This window comes from Artibeus jamaicensis, unplaced genomic scaffold, assembly GCF_021234435.1.
Source record: "Artibeus jamaicensis isolate MK-2021 breed Jamaican fruit bat unplaced genomic scaffold, CSHL_Jam_final contig_415, whole genome shotgun sequence".
Lineage (NCBI taxonomy): Eukaryota > Metazoa > Chordata > Mammalia > Chiroptera > Phyllostomidae > Artibeus > Artibeus jamaicensis.
In genome coordinates this window covers 37,685,135-37,711,546 of record NW_026521823.1, presented here as the reverse complement: position 1 = coordinate 37,711,546, position 26,412 = coordinate 37,685,135, and the positions used below count along the sequence as shown (strand labels likewise).

General features: G+C 47.8%; 1 protein-coding gene across 8 annotated transcripts in view; it reads left to right on the top strand.

Annotated features, from left to right (window-relative positions):
• Positions 1-24,032, top strand: part of ZC3H13 (zinc finger CCCH-type containing 13) — a 44,106-nt gene extending 20,074 nt beyond the window's left edge. Inside the window, exons 11-20 of one of the 8 annotated variants that reach the window (XM_053665540.1) lie at positions 591-782; positions 4,620-4,703; positions 5,045-5,594; positions 8,462-8,574; positions 8,848-10,035; positions 10,853-11,356; positions 13,541-13,693; positions 14,924-15,124; positions 19,395-19,552; positions 22,622-24,032. In XM_053665540.1, coding sequence (XP_053521515.1) covers positions 591-782; positions 4,620-4,703; positions 5,045-5,594; positions 8,462-8,574; positions 8,848-10,035; positions 10,853-11,356; positions 13,541-13,693; positions 14,924-15,124; positions 19,395-19,552; positions 22,622-22,789 — 3,311 coding nt within the window. In that variant the 3' untranslated portion in view covers positions 22,790-24,032. Of the gene's footprint in view, positions 1-590; positions 783-4,619; positions 4,704-5,044; positions 5,595-8,461; positions 8,575-8,847; positions 10,036-10,852; positions 11,357-13,540; positions 13,694-14,923; positions 15,125-19,388; positions 19,553-22,621 lie in introns of all 8 variants that reach the window. The other 7 variants (XM_053665544.1, XM_053665542.1, XM_053665537.1 and 4 more) reach the window with 7 other exon arrangements.
• The last annotated feature ends 2,380 nt before the right edge of the window (positions 24,033-26,412 follow it).

Genomic DNA, 26,412 nt, shown 5'->3' with positions numbered 1-26,412 from the left:
CACGTGGTGGGGGGCACTTCTGTCCCCCCAGTTCTCAGGGCTGCAGGAAATGCGTGCGGTGGTCCTACACCCCTGCAGATGTCCTACGAAAAATAGACATTTATTGAAGAAGATAATCATACTCTGAGGGTTAGTTTCCCACATTTTTTAAATGGAAATTTTTAGATACCATGTCATGTCAACAAAGTACCTTGGTTCTGTGCTGGAATGTTTGTGCTTTAAATTTAATGAAAGCAATGATATGTAGCCACATTTTCATTGTTTCGTGATAGTTCTGTGAGTTACACATGAATCGGTAGTTTTATGTTTTATTTTGTTGTTTTGGGGGTCATCGAAATGTGTGTTCCTGCTTCATGGTTTCATCAGAGGCGAGGGTCGCTGGGACCTAAGCTCACCCAAGTCAGTTGTCGGACGCCTCAGGTGTCCCGGTCAGCAGTCCGTATGCTTCCCGGCAGCGATCAGCCCGCTTTGGGGTGGAAGTGAAAGCACGTTTGCCTGGCTGTGTTTCGGTCGGAGAGGCCGTGACCGATGGGGCCTCTCGAACAGACTGTCTGCGTGAGCGTTTGTGTGTCTCCCCTTTGTTTGCTTAGGGGGCCGCGGCACGAGGTCCTCTCAAGTCGACGGTCACGGCGGTGGCAGCAACTATCATGACAGCTGGGAGACGCGAAGCAGCTACCCCGAGAGAGACAGGTACCCTGAGAGGGACAGCAGGGACCTGCCGAGGGACTCCTCCTTCGAGAGAAGACACGGCGAGAGGGACCGCCGAGACGCCCGGGACAGAGGTTCGTGGGGTCTCGTTAAACAGGGGCCCGCGTCGGTCAGGGGGCTGGGTTTAGTGTGCTGTGTAGTATAAGGTGGCCTTTAAGACTTCTGCTTGTTGGCACATTTGGAACGACTGCGTTTACTCGTATCCTCTGTCTCGTTTACTCAGTGTAGGGAGAGTGTGTACACGGCTCACCACCCAGTGCCTGGGGCAGTGGCCGCGTGCGTCCTGCAAGCGTTGACGCGCCCTGCGGTGTCGCTCACCCTGACCCAGCAGCTCACAGCCCTTTAAAAGATAGGGGGTCCTCTGGGGTGCCGTTCCAGGCATTTCTGATTCGGGGGATACCTGAACCTTCTCATCTGCGTGTGCTGGCCACTCACTCACTAGCTTGCAGAACTGTAAGGACTGCCAGAGGGGACAAGAAAAAAGTGGTCATTGTAGGTCTGGGGTAGTTTGAGAAACCTCTTACTCACGTTCCTTCCTGAGAAGATGGGGTGCTTGCTTTAGCTAATGTTAGGTTCTCGTGTATCTCAAGCTAAACGTTTTCTGTTCTTCTATTAGACGATCTCTTAAATCAAATTTGAGGCAAGATTACTAGAAGCCATTTAAGAAGGGTGATAAGTACTTTCTTGCACAAGCTTTCATTGCCTGAATATATTGGGGCCTTGCACACTTAAAATGTGGTGAGAGTCTCACTAACCTTGGCTGATCACTGGTGTCAGGCTTTACTGTGATGCTGAAATTAATAGCAGACAAGATCTGATGGAGCAGGGAATTGAGTATTGATGCTTCACAGTGAGCTGAATCAGAGGTGACATTGTGTCTTAATGTGGGAAAAACTGAGAGAGGGGTGGAGTCTGTGAGACACAGTGTACATGGGGCCTGTAGGGGAGGTGAGACTCCGGGGTTGGAGCGGCCGGGTGGGGCCTGTCGGGGTGAGCCCGCCGCCTCCGGGTCGAAGACGCGTGTGGTTTCTCTAGTTACAGGTGAGGCCGGAGCGTGTGCTCGGTGCTCGTGTCTGAAGTTACGTCTTCCCTAACACTGACACGCCCCTCGTGACGCAGGGGCCTGGCAACGGTTCGGTGTATCTTCCTCCTTTTTTTCCTCCTTTTTTCCTGGTTGCATATCTGGGCTCAGGTTTTTCTCATGTCATGCTTGAGTTCAGTAGCAGCATTCGGTTTCAGTTTTAGATTTGGTTCAGCCACACGTGCACTGAATTACCAAAGGCTTTGATAGTTGCTTTATATGTATATTCTCTGACTTAATGTCTCTTACAATACTGTCAGAGAATATATATTTTAACAATCTTTTAAAGTCCTTTCTTTTACATGTACAATATCTCTGTGAGTATAGGTATAAGGAAGGTGATATTTTGTAATTTAAGAGATTTGGGCTAAGAAAAAGGTAGCAGTTTTTCCAATATTACAAAGTTCCAGAGCTAGAATTCAAAGTTAGGTCTTCTAACCACAAGTCTTGTTCTTTTTCTGTTTTACTTTACTGTACCTCCTTCAATAAACAGCGTTGGTATGATGGAGAGAGAACCACATTTTTGAGGGTGATGGCACATGCCACAAATGTTTGCTGAGGCCCCAGGTGCTTGGCTAGGTTCCTGGAGCACAATAGCCCTGCACTTGCGGGACTTAATAGAGGCAAAGGTAACCCCCACAAATGAGGCAGTTACTCTGCGCTGTCGGGGATAATGCGCAAGGGACCCAGGTAGAAATGGGGATGAGGGAGGGGCCTTTTTTTTTTGTCTGCATAGAGTGTTTGTGGAACGTTGGGAGGCAGTGACATCTGTGCAGAGCCTCACAGCAGGAGGAGTGGAGGGTGGGAGCCTTCCACGCAGAGGGAAGAGCGTGCGCCGGCTCCGTCTCAGAGCGTGAAGGGACTGGTAGGGAGGTGCCCAGGCACTTTGCTCTGTGCTCAGGAATTTAAATCTTCCCTTCAGTTCGTCACAGTCTGATTAGGGTGCAAAGAGACAATTGAAGTGTGACTCATTCTACGACTGTACAAAGTTCTATGGGAAGACAGAGGAGCAAACAGGATTCTGAGGAAATCCAAGGGGGCTTCCTAAATAGGGGACACCTGAATTAGGGTCTGGGAGATAGGGGACACCTGATAAATAGGGGACACCCGAATTAGGTTTGGAAGACAGTAAGAGTTGCGGCAAGGGGCGGTGGAAGACACACTCTGCAGTGAGAGGGCGCGGCACGTGCAGACACAAGGGGCAGAAAGAAACACGTGTTTCGGAGTAGTGGAGACTGTGAGGTTGGGGTAGAGGTGCGCCGTGCTTGGTGGAGAAGGGAGGGGCCAGGAAAAAGGATCGATGAGAGTGTGTAGGCCCGGGTGTCAGCCTGTCGGTCAGGTTGAATATTTTGGATTTACTTGCCATTTCACTACCTAGAAGATAACTGCGTTTAAGCTGCTGGGAGAGTAGAGTTTTCATCAAAAAATTGTCAGTCGGGGAGAAGGCTGCAGCCCCAGGGTGCCAGCCAGGTAGACTGGACATACGGATGTCCAAGGAGGGCTTGCTGGAGTCTGAGTTAGTATCAGCTGTCGGGGCTGGGAGGGGACAGAAGGAAGGAGTGTGGGAGAGTGAAGTCCGGGGCGCCCGCTGGGACGGCACCACACGCGGGTGTGTCACTCACCAAGAAGCACCCCTTCGAAGGACACGTTTTAGGGGAAAGATCAAAAAGATAGTTTAGACATTAAAGTAGTGTTCTTAGGGTCTTTCCACTTTCTCGAAAATAAGAAACATTGTCTTTTTGGTTGGGAAAATAGACTTTTTATATGTCAAACGAGGGTGTCTATTCCCTTATTACTATAAGTTGCAGGACTGAATTTGTTTCAGCTTTTTAAAAATCACTATAACATCAATATAACCCCCAAACCAGAGATTCAGACAGTCAGGTAGCATTCCAAAAATTGAAAGTGTAGTGCAATAAAACCATGTTAAGTTTAAGTTGGTTTCTGCAACAGTAAGGAAGTGCTGCAGAGAGCTGACCTCTCGTGCTAATGTCTCGGTGCGCTCACCACCTCTCTGAGGCCGGCGACGGAACCGCTGGGCCACAGTTTCTGTGTTTTCTAGAAGGAAGGGAGGAAGGGGGCTGGACGAGGTTCGGTTTGGTTTTAGCTTTAAAATTTTATGAACTTTTGTTCTAAAGAGTAAATATGGATAATTCTTTCATTTGTGGTAAGAAAGGGAATTCAAATTAATATATTGAACCCTTCCCTAGAAATATCCTAAAATTATTCTGCTTAATCAGTTAATGCCACTTGCGAACCTGTTGGCCACATGATAGTATGATCTTTATAACTAGCAGGTAATACTATATAATATAAAAGTACAGGCATCATGGTGACCTTGGCCCCACCACAGTGACCTGGTTTCTGCAGGTCCATGGAAGAAGTCGTGCCACGTCCACACACTTTTTTGATCCCCGACTGATTTCCTGCTCAAGTGAGCGTGTGGGCACCATGCATTAATTTTCTCTGTGTTTACATGATTGGTGAAGTGAAAAAATTTATATATATAATGTGTTGAGACTATCAGTTAATATTCTAAGAAAAATAGCTCTTTGTTTAATCAGTTCTATGATTAAACAAAACTTTTCATTTATTAGTAGTTATTAATTATCAACCTATCACTAATGTGAAACACTTTTTACATTTAGTTATTTCAAGATTACAAAGCATCAGTACCCTTAATATTTTAGTTTATAATAAATTGATATTGCAGCAAAAATATGTTTTGTTCTACTATATTTTCTTCACATATTAGCTGCACTTTGATGTGTATATATTTTTGCCTGAAATAGAGGTGTGACTTACGAGGGAAATTTTTTTTTTCCTTCAGCTCCTATGTTCTACACCTCCTGCTGCCCCTATCCTTTGCCACCAGTGTTCTCAGGTCCTGCTGGGGGGACAGAGAAGATCAGAGGTGAAGGGTAGAGATGGCAGAAAGTGGGGTTGGAGCAGCGGGCTGGAGGCAGGGCAGGGAGCACGCAGGGGACGGTCAGCGGCGGATCAGCGGGAGGCGGGCGGGCCGTGGGAGCAGTACCGTGTTAGGGGGCAACTGGAAGTTACCTTTAAGAAAAAAAACGTTTTTAACATCTAGGGGTGATTACTTGGATGATTAAATTAAAAAAATAAAGATAGTACCTGATTTATATTTATTGCCACTGTGACCCCGTACACAGATAAATCTGAGATTTGCCATACTGTCTTACCAACAGGTTATGTGTCGAATTAATCATTGACAAAACTTGGTTTTCATTGTAGATCAAAGACCAAGCTCACCAATTCGACATCAGGGAAGGAATGACGAGCTTGAGCGTGATGAAAGAAGAGAGGAACGGAGAGTAGACAGAGTGGACGAGAGGAGAGAGGACAGGGCCAGAGAGCGGGACCGGGACCGGGAGCGGGAGCGGGACAGGGAGCGGGACCGGGAGCGGGAGCGGGAGCGAGAAAAGGAGAGAGAGCTGGAGAGAGAGCGGGCTAGGGAGCGGGAGAGAGACCGAGAGAGGGAGAAAGAGAGAGACCGAGAGAGGGAGCGGGATCGCGACCATGACCGCGAGAGGGAGAGAGAGAGGGAGCGGGAGAGGGAGAAGGAGCGGGAGCGGGAGAGGGAGCGAGAAGAGAGGGAGCGGGAACGAGAACGGGAGCGGGAGAGAGAGCGGGAACGCGAGCGAGCCAGAGAAAGGGAGAAGGAGCGAGAGCGCCAGAGGGACTGGGAAGACAAAGACAAGGGACGCGAGGACCGCAGGGAGAAGCGCGAAGATGTCCGAGAAGACAGGGGTCTGCGAGAGGGACACGAGGAGAGGAAGTCAAAGTAAGCCTGGTGGGAATGTAATTCATCGTTCTTATTTAAATTACCTTTTTGCTGATGTGCAGTGACTTAGTCACCTGCTATAGATTTGTTTTTAACAGGAAACCAACATAAAGGTGATAGAATCATTGAACTTGAATCACATCTACTTTGTAACTAGTTCTTGGAGTTGACTAGTTACAGGGGACATTGCTGATGCAACTCCTGACAATCCCTCATGGTTTTGTGCTCTGAAAGTCTGGAGTCGCTCCCCAGGGCTGCGGAAGCAGTCACAGTGTCTCAGCACTGGGGGATTTCTGTAACCACTGGGAGACTGGGGTCCTCTCTTGGACTGTGGAGTATAGTAGGTAATTGGGGAAAAAATGTGTTATTATTTTTCCATTAGTACATCTGAGGACATTTTCACCCTTTTTAAAAAAAAACAAACTGAAAGTAATCAATTTGCTCAAGTTTCGTGGGAGTCCGGGTTACCTTTTGTGTTTCTGTTGTACCCACTTCCTCGAAGCGTCAGGAGCGATGTTTCCCATCCCTCCACTCCCGTCTCTGCGCTAGTCCAGGCTTAGGTGGGCTTTCTCCTGATGGCGGCTGAGGCAGCCCCTCAGCTCGGCAGCCCTCTGTGGGGGGCGCTCACCCGTTGAGGAGCAGACCAGGGACCCAGCCAGTCACTGTGGCCGGGAGGATCTGGGCTCTGATGGGCCGTGTGTGAGGTTTTCCGGGCACAAAACCAAACCTGTTGGAGTTGACTTCTCTGTAAGGCATGCCCGCTGGGATGAAGGTATGGTTACGTCTGCCGAAGCAGACTGTGGCAGTGCTTTGTATCTTTGAGATCTTTGCTTCTGCCTCCAGCCCGTGCACCTCGTGGTAAAGACAGACTGTGCTTTAGGCTCTTTTTTTCATCGTCAGTATTGTGGGTTGTGGTTACAGACAAACAACAGAGCACAGAAGTGGCAGCAGCTTCCATTAGGTCTGTAGCCAAGACATTCTGTAGTTCACCCTCATTTTGTTAAAAGAAAAATCTTACATTTACATGAAAATCAGGTACTACCTTTCACGTACGCAGGCACGTAATGCACATTAGTTCTCTCCTCCCAGTGCTCTCGTCAGCTCTCTTCTGTCCAAGTCTGAAACCTCTCTCTCAACTCACGTGCATCCTAAGCTTTGGTTAATGTTTCCCATGTTCCTGATCTCTGCATATAGTAGCAAAAACTTCTTTTGTTTGTTTGTTTGTTTTCATTTTGTGACGGGACAGTCAGGGCACTGGTAAAGGGCCTCCAGTGCATGGCCAGTCAGCTCTGTGACAGCGGCCACTTCTGCAAGGTTACCTCTGGGCTTCTCCACCGTCTGTGCTGTCACCTCTGCAGCGCAAGTCCCCTAGCACTTTTTTTAGCCGCTGTTAATCCAGAAGGTTTGCAGACTTGTGATAGCTTTTATTTGACTTTAGTTTTATTTCTGTAGGTACTGCTTTGAAATTAAAGGGTTTTTTTGCATGTTTTAAATTTTCACTTTTTCTAGTGTATCTGTTATTTCCTGCTGGAAATCAAATCACTTGAGAAGTTAGTCGTTTAAAATAACAGTGTTTTTTGTTCATGATTCTGAGGATCAGCAATTCTGGCTGAATTGCTCTGACATCAGCAGAGTAGTTCTTCTGCTGGTGTCGCCTGGAATCAATGCGGCAGTTGCGCTAGGTCTGGTTGACCTCAGACGACCTCGCTCACAGGTCTGGCAGTTGCTGCTGGCCGTGGTTAGGGCATCTCCTTCGTCCTTCACATGACCTCTTCTCCGCCAGGAGTCTAGGCTCTTTCTTACGTGTGATGCTGGAAACACCAGGCAGGCAAAAGCAGGCGCTGCAGGGCTTTTTGAGTTCTGACTCTTAACTAACACACCGTCCCTTTACCACATTCTCCTGTCGCGTGAGGCACTACACCAGCCCAGACGGGGGGACGGGGAAGCCTAGTGCACGTGCGCACGCTCGGGCGTGTGAGTGGGCGCTGCGCCTGAGCCCACCCCCTTCTGTGTGCCCCCCTGGCACCTGCCTCCCAGTGGCTGTCAGGGAGACGGCGGTGCTGAGACGCATTCTCCATGTTGACCGTGGCACTTCCTGACAAACACTGTTACTTAGGAACTTGGGTAAGTTAGCATTTGATGAACCTACAGGGAAACACCAGAAGGACTTAAGTGCCCAGAGATACAGACCACCTCCTATTTAAAGTTCAGCTGAAGAACAAATGTAACGAACATCTGAATTATCTGTCACCAAGCAAGTGGTTTAGTTTAAAAAGAGAAAAGGAGCTAATTTTTACACAGCGTGCCTGGCTTATGACTGACTAATTCGTTCCTCATTACAGTTGTGTGGTAATTGTGTGCCTCATTTTCCCCCATTCTCAGTTGAGCAAAGTCAACTTCAGTGGCCTCACTGAACACACTTAAGGCTGCGTCGTAAGTGGCGTGGCCGTCCCTTGAGCTCCTCGTTTTGATTCTGAAGCCGTTTCTTCATGTGACTTTCCAACATGAGGTGTGCAAATGTGAAGTTAATGAGTCAGTTCTAGCAGACGGTTCATGCACATCCTGAGTCCTCTGCTGTCTGTTTCCACTTTGCGCACGTGTATCTAGTGATTTTCAGTTTCTTGATTCTACGTGGATGATGAAAGGGAGACAGGTTGCCATGTGTTCTAAGTTCACAGTTGTAAGTGTTAACAAATGAAGGATTTTATTTAAAAATGCCGAATGCCCTTTGTATGATACAACTCTGATAATATTGCTATCCTACAGTTATGTATTCTAGTTACAGTCAAGGAATAATAGTAAAAAACAGAAGGGAAATGTCTCTCGCCCCCTGGAGTTTACAGATTACGTCCGTCTGCCCCGTTTAGGAAGCGCTATAGAAACGAGGGGAGCCTGAGCCCGCGTCCGTCCCCGAAGCGCCGGCGCGAGCACTCTCCCGACAGCGACGCCTACAACAGCGGGGACGACAGAAGTGAGCGGGGTCTGTTCTGTGTCTGCACGTGCACATCCCCGTGCAGCCGGGAGGCCGTTCTCTGACGGGCGGGGACGGGTGAAGGGGCGCGCGCGGTCTTTCCTGCTCCGCGGCCTCGGGGTGTGTTCTGTGTGGCCGAAGGGCGTGCCGGGAATCACAACGGCACCGTCACCGCCCACCTTCGACAGTAAAGCCGTGACAGATGACTTGATTATTATTTGTGTGAAACGTGCAGGTTTGTGGGCTCGATGACAGTGTGATTACTTTTATCCTTTTGTGTAGACGAAAGGCACAGGCTCTTGAGCCAGGTTGTGCGACCTCAAGAATGTCACTCTCTCAGCCCGTCACACTTCCCCGAAGACAGGCAGGGTCGGTGGAAGGAGGAAGATCGTAAACCAGAGCGGAAGGAGAGTTCCAGGCGCTACGAAGAGCCAGAGCTCAGAGAGAAGGCCCCCCCTGCAGATAAGCAGAGGGAGCAGAAGGAGCTCTCGGAGGGCTCCCGGCTGCGGGCGCAGGACGCGATGGGACACCGCCCGTCCGAAGACCGCGACCTGTCCGACGGGGCCCACGATGAGAGCAAGAAGCGAGTGAAGGTGCAGAAGAAGCCCGTCAGAAAAAAGAGAGAGGAGGACGTGGGCGTGGACAGGGGAAACACGGAGGCGGCATGCGAAGACGGGCCGGTGTTCTCGCCCAGAAAAGGAGTGAAGAAGAGGAGTGTGGAAAAACGGCACAAGCGCCCCAGAGGCGATTCCGACATTTCTGATGAAGAGGCAGCCCAGCAGAGTAAGAAGAAGAGAGGCCCTCGGACGCCCCCTCTGACGGCCAAGCAGGGGCTGGCCGGACTCTCCGGAGATAAGGACGTGACCGTGGAAGACGCTCACAGGAGAGAAGACACGGCGTTCAGTGACTGGTCTGACGAGGACGTGCCTGACCGCGCCGAGGTCCCCGAGGCCGAGCGTGCTGCTGCGGCCGTCACCCCTGGCAGGACGCCTTCCCCATCCTCTCTCCCTCCTCCTCCTCCTCCCGCCGCTGCCGCTGCCACTACCACGGTGCCTACTGCTCTCACCGCTGCTGCTGCTGCCGCCGGCACCTCTGCCGCCACCATTTCCGCTTCGGCCACCCCCGGCGTCGGTGAAGACTCACATAGAAAATGCCACAAGGTGCGAGCAGAGAGAGGGGACGCCCCTCACGGCACTGCGGACGACGCGTCCCATCGCAAGCCAGTGGATCAGAAGAGGAGCAGCAGCCTCGGGAGCAACCGGAGCAACCGGAGCCACACGTCCGGGCGGCCGCGCTCCCCGTCCAGCGAGTCTGCCCATCGAAGTGGAGATGACCAGAGTGGTCGGAAGAGGGTCCTGCACAGTGGCTCGAGAGACAGAGAAAAAACGAAGAGCTTGGAAGTCGCAGGGGAGAGGAAGTCCAGGATCGACCAGCTGAAGCGCGGGGAGCCCAGTCGGAGCACGTCCTCAGGTAACGCGGCCGCGGGGTCCTAGTCCAGCCACGTCCCCTGTGCGAGCGTGTTGTGCACAGTCACCATGTTGCAGTGAATGCTCGGCGGGTGGCTTTCCTCCCTGCCCTGACTTTCAAGGAACTTCGTAGAGGTTTAGCCATCTTCCCAGGGTGTTAGCCGTTGCCACATTGATGCAACATTACGATAAAGGTGCATTCAGTGATGTCCATCTGCTTAACATCAGGATTTCAGTAGTACAGCTCGGTGGAGGGACTTATGTGTTCAGCTCCCTTGCCGATGCCCAGAATTTAGCCTTCCCGCTCTCCCAGCAGCCAGCCGGTTCTGCTGACCACAGAATGTAAAGGAGGGCTTGGTTCTGTTAATGCTCAGCCATTTCACATCTTCTTTCTTTGAGGATATTTTGTGGTCGCAGTGGGAATAGACAAGGAAACACATTATCTTAAAATATGTTTCATAACATTTTTATTTTTTATTATTAAAATCATCACTCAAGGACACGTCCGTCAATCCTACAGGTGGAGGAAGGGAGAGAGAGAGACACTGGGTGGCTGCCTCCTGTACCCACCCCAGCTGGGGATCGAACCGCAGCCTTTTGTTTGGTGCGCGGGGTGACGTTCCAACCAGCTGAGCCACCCGGCCAGGACTACCTGGGATATTTTAGCACTTTGACAGAGCAGTTTTTCCTTAAATGAGTTCTTTGGATAAGTGGGAATAAAGACAGAAAAAGATAAGCTGTAAGCTTTAAAGTGGCCTAAAGCGAGGCATTTTATTTCTGTCTGACACATCAACTCTTTGTACCTGATACGTGTATTTTAGATCGCCGGGATTCGAGAAGCCACAGTTCAAGAAGAAGCTCTCCTGAGTCGGATCGACAGGTTCATTCTAGGTCCGGGTCGTTCGATAGCAGAGACCGGCTTCAGGAGCGTGACCGGTACGAGCATGACCGAGAGCGGGAGAGAGAGAGGAGGGAGGCCAGGCAGAGAGAGTGGGATCGAGACGCGGACAAGGACTGGCCACGGAGCCGGGACAGACTGCGGGAGCGAGAGCGAGACAAGAGGAGGGACCTGGACAGGGACAGAGAGAGACTGCTTTCCGATTCCCTGGAAAGGGACAGGGACAGAGAGAGGACTTTCGAAAGCTCTTCTCAGATGGAATCGGTGAAACGCAGTGAGGCAAAACTGGAGCCCGAGCACGAGCGAGACGTGGAAGGCCCTTTCCGAGACTCTGGGGCGCTGGAGAAAGAGCGCCCGGACCGAGACCCTGCGCCTGTGCAGGGGCTTGACGACGCAGACAGAGCCGAGAGAGCCGAGAGCATGGAGGGTGAGTCACGCCTTCCCGTCTGTCTGTTGGTCTGTCTGTTGGTCTGTCTGCTGTACTGCTCGTTCCTGCTCCGAGTTCACAGGGATGGTCCGCTCTCTCTCTCTCTCTCTCTCTCTCTCTCTCTCACACACACACACACACACACACTCACAGTTTCGTAGGGAAGTAGATTTCAAAAGGCAGAGTCATACCATATTTTTAAAATTTTCGCCTAGTTAGTATCATCAAGGCAGACTTGGTGCACACAAGCCTAAACGAAATAAAAGATTACTTAGATGCAGGGTTTATAGATGATAAAAATAGAAAAATGGTAAAAATTGAAGTGACTTCTTGGTTCAGAGAGCCATTGGAAAGGCTCCCCATGGTTCCTGTTTTCTAGGGCCCTTGAGAACAAGCACATGAAACAGTAACATCACCTGAGAGCACATGTAGGGACAGATCGCCTGGAATTCAGTTTGCACTCCCGTCCCTGGAGCGTGGGGCCCTGCGGAGCCGCAGCAGCCCCTCCGTCCGTGCCCCGCCCTTTCCACAGCGACTCGCCCATCTGCTCTGAAGGGCCACAAGGGCCACGTTCTTCAGCCCTCCTGCGCCTTCTTTTCCACCGTCTCATGGACCTTTTCCTTCTGTCTTCTCGTTTTTACTCCGATTGAAAGTCCACATTTATGGACTGCTTCTTCTGAGAAGCCTTCTGTGCTCAAGGCCCGCCCTCTAAAACTGACCTGGCCCTTGGTTGAGGCATCATCGTGCAGGATGGTGTCCTCGTACCGTTACAATTTTACAGATGTTGGTTTCCTCGCCACTGTCCAGCTCCTTTGTGAAGGACCACGTGCTTCCTCTCTGCGTCTTCGCTCCCACAGCCAGGGCACAGCGAACGGCTCGTCCGTGGGGACGCGCTTTGCTTGCTCATACTTGCCCTCATTTCACTCTCCGTGGGTTATAACCAGAGCATAACCTGGGCACCAGTAGTTATGGCTCTCCCGAGAATTCCGGAAGTCCCGCTCTGAACGCAGCGCTCACACTGCTGCTCTGACGTCGTCTGTCCTCCTTGAGACCCCAAGAAACTTCTGGGGTGCTTGCTACACAAGCAGTAATATTTCACTGTTCCTTTTGTTTGCCATATTGTAGCATCAGGCCCAGAGTAAATTCACGTTCTTTGACAATTAAACAGCTTTACATCTTCTGATTGCCAGGTTAAATATTCCAGTATGCTGTCTGTTACATGCTTTTCCTACCTGACAAAAACACTCTGTCTCAACATTCTTCAATTACATCTTCCTCCCACTCATTTTTGAGTTTAAATAGCATTGTTTGTGAGCCATAGTACTAATGGAGGTACAGCCTTGGGTTTAACTGAATATAATTGAACTAGTGATTATAATAGTTCCCTTGTGACCATTTTTCTAAATCATTCATTGGCTGTGGTCATTGATAACACAGCATAGAAATTTATAGGTGAATTACCTACTGTGAGATGAGGCATTTTATTCACCTGAAATGGGAAAATGAGTTGGATAAACCTGAAAAAATTAAGAATCCTATCATTTGTACTTATGTTTAAATTTACGTTTGTATAATGAAATTATTAAATTGGTTACCTTATAAGTGAATTGGTGAGGGTATAGGAGATTGCTGTAGAATTTAATTAAAGGATAACACGGGACAGGGAGGATGAATTGGGAAATGCAGGGAGAATTAATGGTGCTTTTACCTCATGCTGTGAAGTCCTTCATATGAGCTAAATTCTGTGCACTAAAGTTGAAGTTTCAAGCAAATTTTGTGAAGAAATTCGCAAGTTTTTTAAAAACTAATGAGTTTAGGTAAAGAAATTAATGCATCATTTTGAAGTTAGTAGATTTGTTGGATTTACTTAAAGTTTTAGTATAAACATGAACACCACGGAATGTTAGCGTGTCGGCTCTCATACCTCAGAGGGTAACTCTAACCGCAGGACTGTTCCGATGCAGCTGTTCGTACTGTGGTCTCGGTGTTAAAATAAAGTCGGACTCATTGAATTTCTCAGTTTTTTGGAATTATCAAGGGTTTTGAGTAACTAAAAATGTCTTCTTCTAGTGAAAAGACACTTTTCTAATTTTTTTAATGTGCACAACCTCTACATCTTTGGCTGGAATTAGATGTCCTTCCCTCTGATGCCCTCTCTGACGTGAAGTTCATGTTTCCAATCAGCAGGAGATGACGAGTCCAAGTTAGATGAGGTGCACTCCCTTGGCTCCGGTGCGGGCGAGGGCTACGAGCCCATCAGCGACGACGAACTGGATGAGATTCTGGCCGGTGACGCTGACAAGCGGGAGGACCAGCAGGATGAGGAGAAGATGCCAGGTGGTGATGGGTGGGGTGGTGGGCTCAGCAGTGCCGGGGGTTTGGGCGCGGAGGGGCTGCTGTTCCCTTCCTGCTGTGGCAGTTAATCAGAGGCAGTGAGAACCTTCCCTTTGCATTTTAATTAACATCACAAGGCCAATAATAATGAAAATTATGACCAATAAAAATCCTAAAAATGCCGTGCTCATTTGTAAGTAGACTTTGCCTATGAATTGGGAAAGGCCTCATTTAAAATAGCAAAGTTGTGAGGTGTCCTTTCTGGAGTTTAAGATTCACATTTTAAACAACTTGGGATCTGACCAAATACTGACCGCCCCGCGGTGTTCTGGGTGGGGGTGTCTGGTGCAGAGCTTCACAGCGTGACCCACGAACCAGCCTTTGAAACGACTGTTCTCAGAAATTGACTAACAGTTGAGATTGTATTTCAACACTAATCCCGCTCCTCTTTGTATCCGTGTTCTACATTGTGACAGGACTTCATGCCTTGCCAGAGTGTACGCTGACTGTCAGTCTCCCCACTTGGTCTGGTTGTTAGTGATGAGTTTGAGGTTTTTTTAAATCACGTGAGGATCTTTGGGTGTATGGAATGTTCCATTTTATTTTTACTTAATTTGCTCTTCCATTTCACAATTTTTCCTGCTAACGTAGAAGGTATGTGTAATTGTTGTCTGTATCATTGGCTATCGCGTGTTTCTAAAGAGAACATTAGTTTGTTAATTTCCCCAACTGCTCCTTGTTGGAGAATGAATTATTTATTGCCAGTATTAATAAGAGCAACTGTCTGAAATATAATTTTGTAATGGACCATTTTTAAAAAGTAAATCTGTGCATGTTTGCACGCATACACGTGCAAGTAAGATGTCTAGATTTAACCCATGAAGGGATTCTGGTACCAAGTTTCAAACATCACACCTATTCTTAGTCAGACAGTGGAATTTTTTCATTGGCATCATGCAAGCAACTAAAAGGGTTAGTTATAGGGATCGGTTTGCTTGGGTTTCTGTGTGCTGCCTGTTTTCTTTTGGTGAGAAGGATTTTTGTATATGTAAAGGTTCTTAGTTTCTAAACATTGGTGTTTATAGAAAATATTTCATCTTAAGAATATGGAATTTTGGTTTAAAGTACTTGTTACTTAATGGTTTTACGTGTTTCACAGCTTACATTTCTCTGTGGATGACAAGAGTGGTGTTACTTGGTGTAAGAAGGTTCCTGCTCTCTCACTCTTTGCAGACCCACTGGACGTGATCGACGTGGACTGGTCCGGGCTTATGCCAAAGCACCCGAAGGAGCCGCGAGAGCCGGGGGCCGCACTCCTCAAGTTCACGCCTGGGGCTGTGATGCTGCGGGTCGGGGTTTCTAAGAAGCTGGCAGGTTCCGAACTCTTTGCCAAAGTCAGAGAAACGTGTCAGAGACTGTTGGAGAAACCCAAAGGTGACTGCGTTCTGCTTTGATGTGTGCCGTGTGCCGTAGCTGTCAAGATGCCGGCGGACAGACTCTGCTCTGTCCTCACGTAGCATGTGCAGTGTTGGATCTGTGTTTTTAATCCTCGCCCAAGGAGATGGGTATCGATTTTTTTTAGAGGGAGAGAAACATCAGCATAAAAAGAAATGTGGACTAGTTGCTCCTGTATACACCCTGACTGGGGATCGAACCCCACAGCCTTTTGGGGTTCGGAGCAGCTCTCCCAGTAACTGAGCCACCTGGCCAGCGGTATGTACACACACACATGTGCGTGCACACACACGTGCGTGCGCACACACATGTATACATGACAGGGTACTTTGGACAGATGGTCTGTCCAGAGAGCATCCGGCCAAGTAATGTGAAAAACAGACATTTATTGTATCTGATACAAGATACAAGAGACTGTACACAGGACAATAGCACCTCAGTCCCCTTCAAAGTAGGCACCTTGGGACCTCACACAGTTCTCCCAGTCGCCATCTGCTGCCCCATTGTATTTTTTCTGAATCTCATCAGTGGTCAGAAATCTCTTTGCTTTCCAAAGTGACTTTAGTTTTGGGAAAAGCCAGAAGTCTCAGGGCACCAAATCTGGGCTGTAGAGGGGCTGAGCCACCTGAGTGATGTTTCGCCAGAAATTCTGCATGAGACGTGATGCATGAGTGGGCACATTGGCATAATGAAGCTATGGAGGAGTGTTCAAGGTTAACGCAAAATCTGATGCAAATTCATTGCTCTTTGAGTGTGACGGCCACACAGTGCACACGCTCCCTCAGTGGCACCTACCGCCCCCACTGACTAGTTCAGTGAAGTCGTCATTGTTCACACATGCGCATTGCAGTCCACTCTCCTTGGCTGCCAGGTTACATCAGTGTTGTACAAACCGCTCTCACTGTATTAACAATGGCTGGACAGGCTATGTGTATGTATGTGTGTATATATATATATATATATATATATATGTGTGTGTGTGTGTGTGTATTATTTATTTAATTTTCATGGTGAGAATTTCTTTTTAAAATTTGTTTTGAAGAAATTTTAAGCTCACAGAGCAAGTCATAAAAATAGCACAATGATCTTTACTGCGATCACATTGAACGAAGTACTTGGTGGATTGTGTAGGGCTAAGTGAGGCGGACCCGGGGAAGCAGGCTAGGTTTTCCGTAGCTGAGCAAGTTGGATGTCTGGGCAAACCCTTTCTCCTGGGAAGTGGGGGGGTTCTACCCAAGTGCAGTTGTGTAGGTTGAACATTGAACAGAGCTGTTGGAAACTTGGCCTCTGGGCCAGCTGGTCTGGTCCCAGTAGACACACTGCTTGCTGGCTCTTCTTTAGTCTCTCGGAGCTTGGCCATCGTCCCCAGCCGGGACTGTGACAGCACCCACTGCAGTGACTGCCAGGAGGGGCCAGTGGGTCACAGGAGTAACAGAGTGGTTCCTGATGTGCGGTAATACTCCATAAATACTAACTGCTACTCTGCAGTTTGAGAATATTTTTATCATATCGATTTTAGACCTTATCGAGGCAACCTCCCATTATTCCAGAACACTTCTGTGTTTAGTTTATGGAAGATTTTGCACTGTTTCTCTTACCTAGTACCTTTCTTCTTTTTTGCTGGCAGCTTATTGATACCTTATTAATGGGGAGAGGGTGTCGAGGAAAGGAGGTAAAAGGTGAAAGCAACATTATTTAATTCTGTATCATGTTCATGAAAATAAAAAAATTTAGGTAAAACAATGAAGCTTTTTCTAATATAAAATTGAAAAAAATTGTTTTCATAGTTTCATGAATCCGTCTCCTTCCTCCCAGCTGTTAGCATCAGCAGTAGAACTCGGGATGTTAATGCCCCAGTCACTAAGCATAGAATGGATGCAAGTGAAACATACCAGTCGTGACTGTGGACGTACTTTAACTGGCAGGTGGCTGAGAGCTCAGGTCATGGCCCCACACACCCTCGTCCAGTGGGCTCCGTGGTCAGAAGCAGGGCGCTGCGTGGGCATGGAACGGCAGAGTGAAACCCCGGGGCCTCCCTGCCGCTGTTTCCCCCCGTGACTTTTGCCGGTGGCCTTTCAAGTCACGGTCTAGTTCGATGTCGCTCTCTGTAATACAGTTTGACCCTGGCTTAATGATGGCTTAATCTCAGTAATGAAAATAAGCACTTCCGGCCCTTCTGATCGTCGCTCACCTGTCAGCCTGTGTTCTGCTGTGGTGGCTCTGTCAGAGACAGGTAAGGTGCTGCTTGTGAGTTTCCCGAGGACCACAACTTACTTTCTGTCCATTGTGATCTGCTCTACTGATTACGCCGTCGCCGAGAACCCCCCTGCCTGACACGCAGTAGGTGTTCAGTGAATATCTGTGAAATGGCTGATCCCAGTAATTTTCTGTTTTGCTGGTCTGTTTCAGTGCCCCCGTCCTGAAGAAAGTAAATCCCCACTCCATATGTAATCTTTAAAAATATTCTAAGAACCACAAATTCTTTCTTGAAAGCAGAAAACGTGCGTGTACAGTTGCCTCTTGGGCGACACAGGGTTGGACTGTGTGGTCCACGTGGACCTTTCTGTGCACAGTCAGCCCACCGCGTGCCTGTCTTCACATTTGCAGGTGCAGGGACTTGAGCATCAACCATCTGCGGGTTTTGTTCTTCATGGGGGGTCCTGGAGCCAGTCTCCCTCCCCCACGAACACCAAGGAACAATTGAGTTAACGAAGGGTCAGAAGTTGTAGGGAGGTGTTGACTGTACAACGGTTGGTGTCCCCCGCCCCCCCCAGTTTCCAGCTGGTTCAAGGGTCAACTCTTTACTGGCATTTAAATTGCTTTTGTCTAGCTTTTCTGATTGTTGTGTGATTAAATTCTTTTGAGCTACTCTTTTCCGATTGTTTGTTTTCTTGGTTTTTCTTGTGCTTAAGTGCGTGTTTAATCTTTCTAGAGAGGTTTACAAGTATGTGTTAACTGTTCTAATACAAAGAAATTAGTCTTGACAAGCAGTATTCAGGGATGGCATGGATTCAGCACCAGTTTCTTCTCTGCTTGTATCTGGAGTGGAATGGGAGTTGGCGGCGTGTTTTAGCAGTGCAGGTACGTGGCTGTCACTGCTGGGCGGAGACACTTGTGTCTCTGAGGAACCCGAGGAGCCGCCTTTCTCCCGTTCGGGGTCCTGGTCCCGCGAGGGAGGTTCTGGGGAGCCCGGCACTGTTGTTGCTTTGAAGTTCCTCAGGTGACTCCGGTGGGTGCCCGAGTTTGTGGACTGGTTTCGAGCTTTTCTTCATATTTATTCATGCTTTTTTTATGTTGTACACCTGTTGACCACATACATGACTTACTGACCGAGTGTGTTGCATGAGGCAGGTTTTTCAATAATTATCTAATCTCTGGTCCACAGTTCAGAAAGTGAAAGTGAAATATGTGGTGTACTGTTACTCTCAGCCAAGTCCGTCTGTTTTGTTCTCGCTCGGGAGTTACTTACTACTTCCTTTCTGGGCTGGCCTGCTTGGCCAGGTTGTAGTGAGGCGGTGACCTGGACCGCCTCGCAGGGCGCTCTCATTGGAGTCACTGCTCCTTCTGGGATTTATTTTGGTTACTGACTGGTTCTGGTCCATTACTCTGACTTCCTTTTTGTCTGTTTTAAATGTAGCCCATTTATTAAATGTCCTTGATTCGTCAGGGTTTTTTTTTAAGTTTGAAGTACTTTTCCCTACCTTGGTGTTATGCCTCAACTAAGTGATTTTAATTTAATACACTGTCCAGGATTTTGTAGTGACCAAATCTAGGATGGAGTGTGCAGATTGTCTGACCAACACCTAGTCGCTTTCCTAACTGATTTTGAAGAGGTCGCAGTCTGCATTCACATTATTACACTTGAATCTTACGACTGTAAAGTCCTCAAATCTAGAATTTTAAGTAGAAGTGGATGGGATGCATTATTCTGAATTTGACTTCACAAATTCTTAACTTGAACTTTTCTTCCCAGTCATAGTTAGTTAGTGGTCGGTGTCTAGACTCTCTCTCCCAAGTCTGCCTTTCTTATATCTTAAAGTGGCTATGAGAATGTTTATTTTTGTTTCAGACTAGTGGAGAATAGATTTCCTTTTATATAAAATAACTTTCATCAACACTGTTAACTTTGAAAACTATATAAGATAATTTTCATCAACATTGTAGACCGTGGCATATTCATCTAAGCAGTTGATAACGTTTATATTGTAGAAAAACTTAATATTTATTTTTATTTTTTTGAAAGATGCAGACAGTCTTTTTGAACACGAGTTGGGGGCTCTCAACATGGCTGCGTTACTGCGGAAAGAAGAGCGGGCAAGTCTTCTCAGTGACCTCGGGCCGTGCTGCAAAGCCTTGTGCTTCAGGCGGGACTCTGCGATCCGAAAGCAGCTGGTCAAAAATGAGAAGGTACGGGCGTTTCCCTGGAACAAGTGCAGAAAAAAGTGTTTGGTGAAGTCATATGAATGGCATAGCTTTCATTCGATTGCTTTGAGGTGAGGTTGTGGTCTTGTCTGTATCTTTGAGTTTGGTTTTCTAGTTTTTTACACATGTAAAAAAAATTCTATTATAATTTACAATACTTTTCATTTTATACTTGAACATTCTGTGTGTTGAATAACAATTTGTTATTCAAAAGTTGACGTATAAAGCTTAAAATACTCTTTTTGTAAAATACTTTATTGTGAAAAGTTCCTTTAGATAACAAACCAACTAGAACTTTATTTAAATTGAAGCTTAAGGAAAAATATTCCCGTGAATATGGTGAGAATATTTATAGAAATAGTGTTTCTGAGATTGTGTCCTGTTGAAAAGGGAGGGAAGAGAAACGAACGTGTTTGTATGTAAGCATTTACTGGAGAAGAGCGGAGGGGGCTGCAGTGTCAGAGAAGTAGGAGTTAGTTTCCATGTAGAAGAGATCTGATCACGAGAACTGAAAACCTCTCAGGCTTTCAAAGTAAAGAACTGGGACTTTTATTTTGGGGGCGTGGTAATGGTGAGCACGGGTAGCCAACATAATTTTTTTTAAGATGAGCAAAAAATTAATCACACTGGGAGGCTCCCACCACCTGATTTTAAGATTTACCGTAAAGCCATGGTACTCAAGACCCTGTGGTCAGTGTGGTCAGAGAGGTCAGAGAGCAGGGGGCCCACTCAGCTGGGGGCGGGGCCGAGTGGGGGCGGGGCCGAGTGGGGGCGGGGCCGAGGGGCGGGGCGGAGTGGGGTTCAGGAAGAGAACTGCGCCGACAGGACTGGCCAGTTGCCGGGGCAGTTTTAAAAAGTTAGTTTTTTTTTTTTTTTTTAAGATTTTTAAATTTATTTATCTTTAGAGGGGAAGGGAAGGAAAGAGGGAGAGAAACATCAATGTGTGGTTGCCTTTCATGTGTCCCCTGCTGGGAACTGGCCTGCAGGGAACTGGACTGCAACTCAGGCATGTACCCTGACTGGGAATCCAGCTGCCATTGTCTGGTTCGCAGGCCCGCCCTCAATCCACTGAGCTACACCAGCCAGGGCTCCCCCCCCCCCCAAAAAAAAACAACTTTATTTTGAGATAACTGACTTTTAAAATTTAAAAATTTTATTCTGTGACAGAGACTGAGAATGCAAAGACAAGTATATTGGGAGAAAATACTTGTATGTATTTTCAAATCACTTTGAAAAAGAGCTTATATCCAGAACATACCCGTATTTTCGGACCATAAGATGCACCTAGGTTTTAGAGGAGGAAAATAGGGAAAAAAATTTTGAAGCAAAAAATGTGGTAAAATATTTAATAACATAAATAACATAATATTTCACCACTGTAAATGTGAACAGAACTCAACAGCAGCATTAACAACTATTATTCCTCCCAAATTTGGGGGGGAGGGGCAAGAAATGTGCATCTTATAGTCCAAAAAATACAGTATAGAGAAGTCAAAACCTAACTTAAGACACAGGCATCTCTCTTTTTCTGAGTAAGTGGAAGGCTTGAGCAACTGCAGAGAGGACGTGTGGGCGTCACGCAGGGAAAGGTGCCTGACGTCACTAGCAGTCGCAGCTCTGGGGGGGAGACTGGGACCTACTGCAGGGAGCTGAGACAGCAGCAACAGAAGCTCCGACAGTGCTCGGAGCAGGGGGAACTCCCACGTGCTGCCGGCGAGAGTACAAAGTGGGAGAGTTGTTTTGGAAAAGGAGTGCTTATTTCTTATCAAGTTAAATGTATGTTTACCCAGCAGTTCCATTGCTACATACTTACCTTAGAAAATGAGAACTTACGTTCACGCAAACATTCATAGCAGCTCTATGGTATCCAGAGCTGGGAACAAACCCAGGGGTTTTCAAGGGGCCTTAGATAAACCGGCACCTCCGCTCCAGGGATCACTACTGATTGGCGAGACCCGAGCTTCCGGTGCTCTTGGTAACCTGGGAGAATCTCAGAGAGAGCGTGATGGAGTGAAAGAAGCTAGTCTCAGAAGGTCATGTGCCCTGCCTGACTCCGTTGATGTGACCTTCTGGAGCAGGCCGCGGTACGACTGCCCTCAGGGTCAGAGGTCAGGAGGGTGTGACTGCAGGGGGTTCGGCGGAGGGTTTTCTCAGTGGTCAGATGTCTGCGCCCTGACTGTGGTTAGTGAGTCCGCACATGTGGTAAAGCCCTCAGAGCTGCCCTCGTGCCTTGGGACTGATCGGCTTCAGAACTCGCCAAGCCCCGCACTTGTTGCATTTGGGCAAGGAAAAGTGTCTCGGCACCGGCACTTGCTCGGGACTTGTTGCACTTGCTAGACGTGTAAGAGTCGCTAGGGAGCGAGTTAACGACAGGTACCGGGGAACCACTGTGAACGTAAAAAGTTAGTTTTACTGACTCACAACTTACAAAATATCTTTTCAAAGCAGAGGTGATCGGGCACCACCCTGTTCCTCTAAGGACCTTAGCAATGACTGAGAAGGCCTGATGCAGGGATGTGCAGCCTCACCCCGTTTCATTGCATGTGCGCTCGGAGGGCGCTGCCTCCCAGAGCCGCGGGCGCGCATTCAGTTACAGTGGCAGAGACACGCTGTCTGCCGGGAGGGGCGGCTGCCCACGGAGCCCACGCCCCGCGGAGCGCGGGTGCCCCGGCAGGAGCACACAGGGCTCGGTGCCGCTCTTCCGAGAATCCGTGTGAAAGTGCGATGGGTTAGCGGGCGGCTCCGCCAAGGAGAGTATTTCTGCAGGTTGGAGGAGTCGGACGGTTCCACGCAAAAGGTGCAGGGCTTTTTCTCGTTAGAATGAAGTCAGAACTGGTCGAGAAGGTTCCTCCATTAAGCAAAATTGCTTTCTTTTCTATGGTTCTTCGAGTCTGAAAACATTTCCCAGTTTGCTTTTAAATATCCAATATAGCTAATGTCCATTTCAAGTTAATTTTTCATAGAGCTTTTACACTTTTGTTAGAAGCCTGCCCGACTTTCTCACTGTCCACCGATCCCGTCCGTTTCTAAACGAGCTTTCGCGCTGTCCCGCAGGGCACGGTGAAGCAGGCCTACACTGGGGCGCCGGTGGTGGACAACGAGCTGCTGCGGCTCAGCCTGCGGCTGTTCAAGCGGAGGAGCGCCTGCCGTGCCCCGGGGCCCGACAAGGCCGAGGACGGCAAGCTGGTGCCCCCCGGCGAGCAGGAGCTGTGCGCGTCCTGAGGCGGAGGCTGGGTCCTCCGGGGAGATGCGGTTTCACCAGCGTCCCGGACAGCGGCAGAGCATGCTCCTCAGCCAGGCCACGAGAGCGAAGGCCGGGTAGCTGACGCTTAAAGGCGTCGGTTTGGCTATACTGAGATTTTGTGCAGTGCTTAATGCTCGTGAAAAGTAGTGTGAAAGCATCTAGAGTCAGTAGTTTGGTGCATTTTGTTAAAACTGGAGTTTGGGGAAACGGTTGTCACTGCTTCCAGTCTATGGAGGTTTTTCTGAAAAGGAGCCACTGGCGTGTGCTTGGTCCTTCCTGGAGAAACTGCGGCGTGGCTCAGGAGCTGTGTCCATGGCACCCCTGCACGCACGCACTTGTGCTGTGCACCCCTGTGCTGCGCAGAACACGGGGCTGGCTCTGCCCCCGGGGTGGGCAGCACTCCGCAGGAGGGAGGAGCCAAGAGACTCTTTTCCTGGCTGAACTTCTAAGAAAGTTACTTAATGAGTCTGTTTTTCTTTTTTTAATATGTTCATTGTTACGGTGTATACTAATGCATTTGGAATCTGAATGGTTTTGTTTGTTATCAGAGACTGTCTTCTATTTTTATTTTTAATAAACATGCCCTCCTCCCTTTTCTTGCTTTAGATTTACTTCTCAGTAGCACTATTCCCGGTATTCTGAAACACTTGCCATCAACATCACATGTTTCATGCCTCAGGTATTCACCGCTCAAGTTCTTGCTCTCGGGCGCCGTTAATGGTGTGCAGTGAAGACGTGCTTCCGTTAGAGCGCGGCAGTGCGTGAAGCAAACCGAGAGTGGAGAGAGCAGTGTCATCCGAGCTTTGAAACACCACCATCACATTTTCCAGGGCTTTAACCTTTGATTACATTAAACTGGCTCCAGCCTCTACTATGTAAAATGACTTGCTTTTCAAAGATTACAGTGTATCTGCTTTACTCTGTGTGTAAATATTTAACTCATGAAGTAGATTCTTAGAAGGACTTGAAATAGACTCAAAGCTGCGGAGTATTGGGGGAGACAGAAATAATAGTAATAACAATAATAATAATAAAGGAAACCAATCAAAATGGCAGTTGGTCCTTACCTCCAGCAGTTTTCTGTCTGACTAAGCTTATGATAACCTGTCTCCGTAGCTTTTTATTGTCGCTAAAGGTAATCAAGTTTCTTTCCAAAAACTTCAGGAAACATTTACTGTGCATTTAATTTGTGCAAGGCACTTGCCCAGCAAGGGAAACGGCAGCCTGAAAGCATGTGTAAGAAAAATAGCAAACAACGAAAAAATTGATTTTCTTCATGTCATTTTCTTTTCCAGTTAGTAAACGTTACAGTCACTCTGGAGAATGTATACCCTTTAAGAAACTACTTCCTGATTCTAATGGACAACCTTGTTCACAGTAACATACAAATTTAAGGTCCCGGAACATCTCACGCTAGTCCCCAGAATTGAGGACTGTAACAAAAATGTTTTTCTTTTTGTTTTGTCCACTGATTTTAGGAATGTTTCACAAGTTGTTCAGTTACAGAATGAAAACTGTGTACAGGTGGTCCTTGGTTTACAGTGGTTCGGTTTACAGTGTTTCACCTTTATAATGGTGAGAGAGCAACACAAGCTCAGTAGAAATCAGCTAGGGATACGTACACTGTGAGGTTTAGTAGGTTAAATGCAATTTTCCGGTTATGATGTTTTCAGCCTACTATGCGTTTATCAGGACATAGCTGCATCGCAAGAAGCACCTGTAGCTGAATTTGCCACATAGTTGAATCTGTTTGCCTTTTAAGTGTGAGGATGTTTTTATGTCATGAAAGAAAATTCTAGAACGATTCCTGTTTCTCTAGCCACAGTATTGGGAGCATTATGTTCGCAGTGGGAATGTACTGTTAAGTCTCATAATTTTTTAAAGAGTTCATACATTCTTTGTATTGCCAATTAGATATTTATAGAGTTCTAAAGCAGATCTTTTTATTAACTTTCTCATAAAACTCTTGGGCCAAAGTTACAATCGGTACTCCTGAAAATGTCTTCCCATTCATAAATTATTTGCTCATAGAGTCAAAGGTCTGCCGTAGCTGGTGGATCAAGATCGTCCAGTTGCCGTAATTGCACAGTGGCCTCCAGCTGCGGGCAGTGATGTTGGTGTGTCTGTGGTCCAAGACGCGGTGCGAGTCCCATGCACACACGTCCTGGCGGCGGCGGGTTCCCTTTGGCCGCTGTCCTCACCGTTTGGTCAACGATGATGCTCACTTACTACAGAGCTGGTAACTTCATGGCAATTGCTAAGTGCAGGTAAGTGATGCAGCTGCAAATCGGGGCTGTCCCTCCTCTGCTCCAATCAGCAGCTGCGGGTTGCTTTCCCGGTCCCCCCCATGACTGCGGCGGGTTTTATGGCTCAATCTTTTTTTAAGTAATACTTTCTTTTTTAGAAAAAATATTTTATTTATTTATTTTTAGACAGAGGAGAAGGGAAGGAGAAAAAGAGGGAGAAAAACATCAGTGTGTGTGGTTGCCTCTCACACCACCCCCTCACTGGGGACCTGACCCACAACCCAGGCATGTGCCCTGATTGGGAATCGAACCCACAACCTTTTGGTTCACAGGCCGGCGCCCAATCCACTGAGCCACACCAGCCAGGGTGATGGCTTAATATTTATTAACCTGGAAGTTTGTGTTGGCAAAGCATCCCATATCACTGCCTACTGTCTGGTTGGGTAAATAATAAGTCATGTAGTACTGACATTGTTTTTTAATCTATTTTTATTTTTTATGTTTCCATTACATATAGTTGATACTCGCTATTAGATTAATTTCAGGTGAACAGCATAGTGGTTAGACATTTACGTAATTTATGAAGCGATCCTCCAATAAGTCTAGTACGCACCTGGTACCGCACATAGTTATTGCGGTATCATTGTATTTACTGTGATGTACTTTACACCGTGACTTTAGTCCTCAGATGAGGACACGTTTATTGATATTAGAGAGGAGGAGGGAGGGGAAGGAAGACATTGGTCGGCTGCCCCTGTACACACCTCAGCTCGGGGGCTGCGCCCTTCGGTTTGTGGCACGAGGCTGCAGCCAACCCAGCCACACTGCCCAGAGCTCCTGTGACTGTTCTTAAACTTGCACTTCCTAATCCCTTCCCCTTTTCCCCACCCAACCCACCCACCACCCCTCTGCCAGTCTGGCAGCCATCGGTCCTTTGTACCTACGGGTCCGTTTTTGTTTGGTTGTTCAGATGGCACGTGCCGGTGAAGTCTTACGGTATTTGTCTCTGACTTAGTCACTTGGCGTAACACCCTCTAGGTCCATCCGTAATGTCACAGGTGGTAAGATTTCATTTTATTTTTACGGCTGAGGGTGGTCCATTGTACAGATTGAGGGGCAGTTACGTTGCTTTCGTACTTTGGCTGTTGCAAATAATGCTGCAGTGAACACAGGTAGATAACTTCGTGCTTTACTGTTCGGGGTGTCTTTGGATGCCCAGAAGTCACAGACAGTTCCAGTTTTAATTGTGTTGAGGGACCTCCACACTGCTTTCCACCGACAGCGCACGAGGGGCCCCTTTTCCCTCATCCTCACCAGCCCTTGTCAATTTTTTAATGATGGCCATTCTGAGGTGG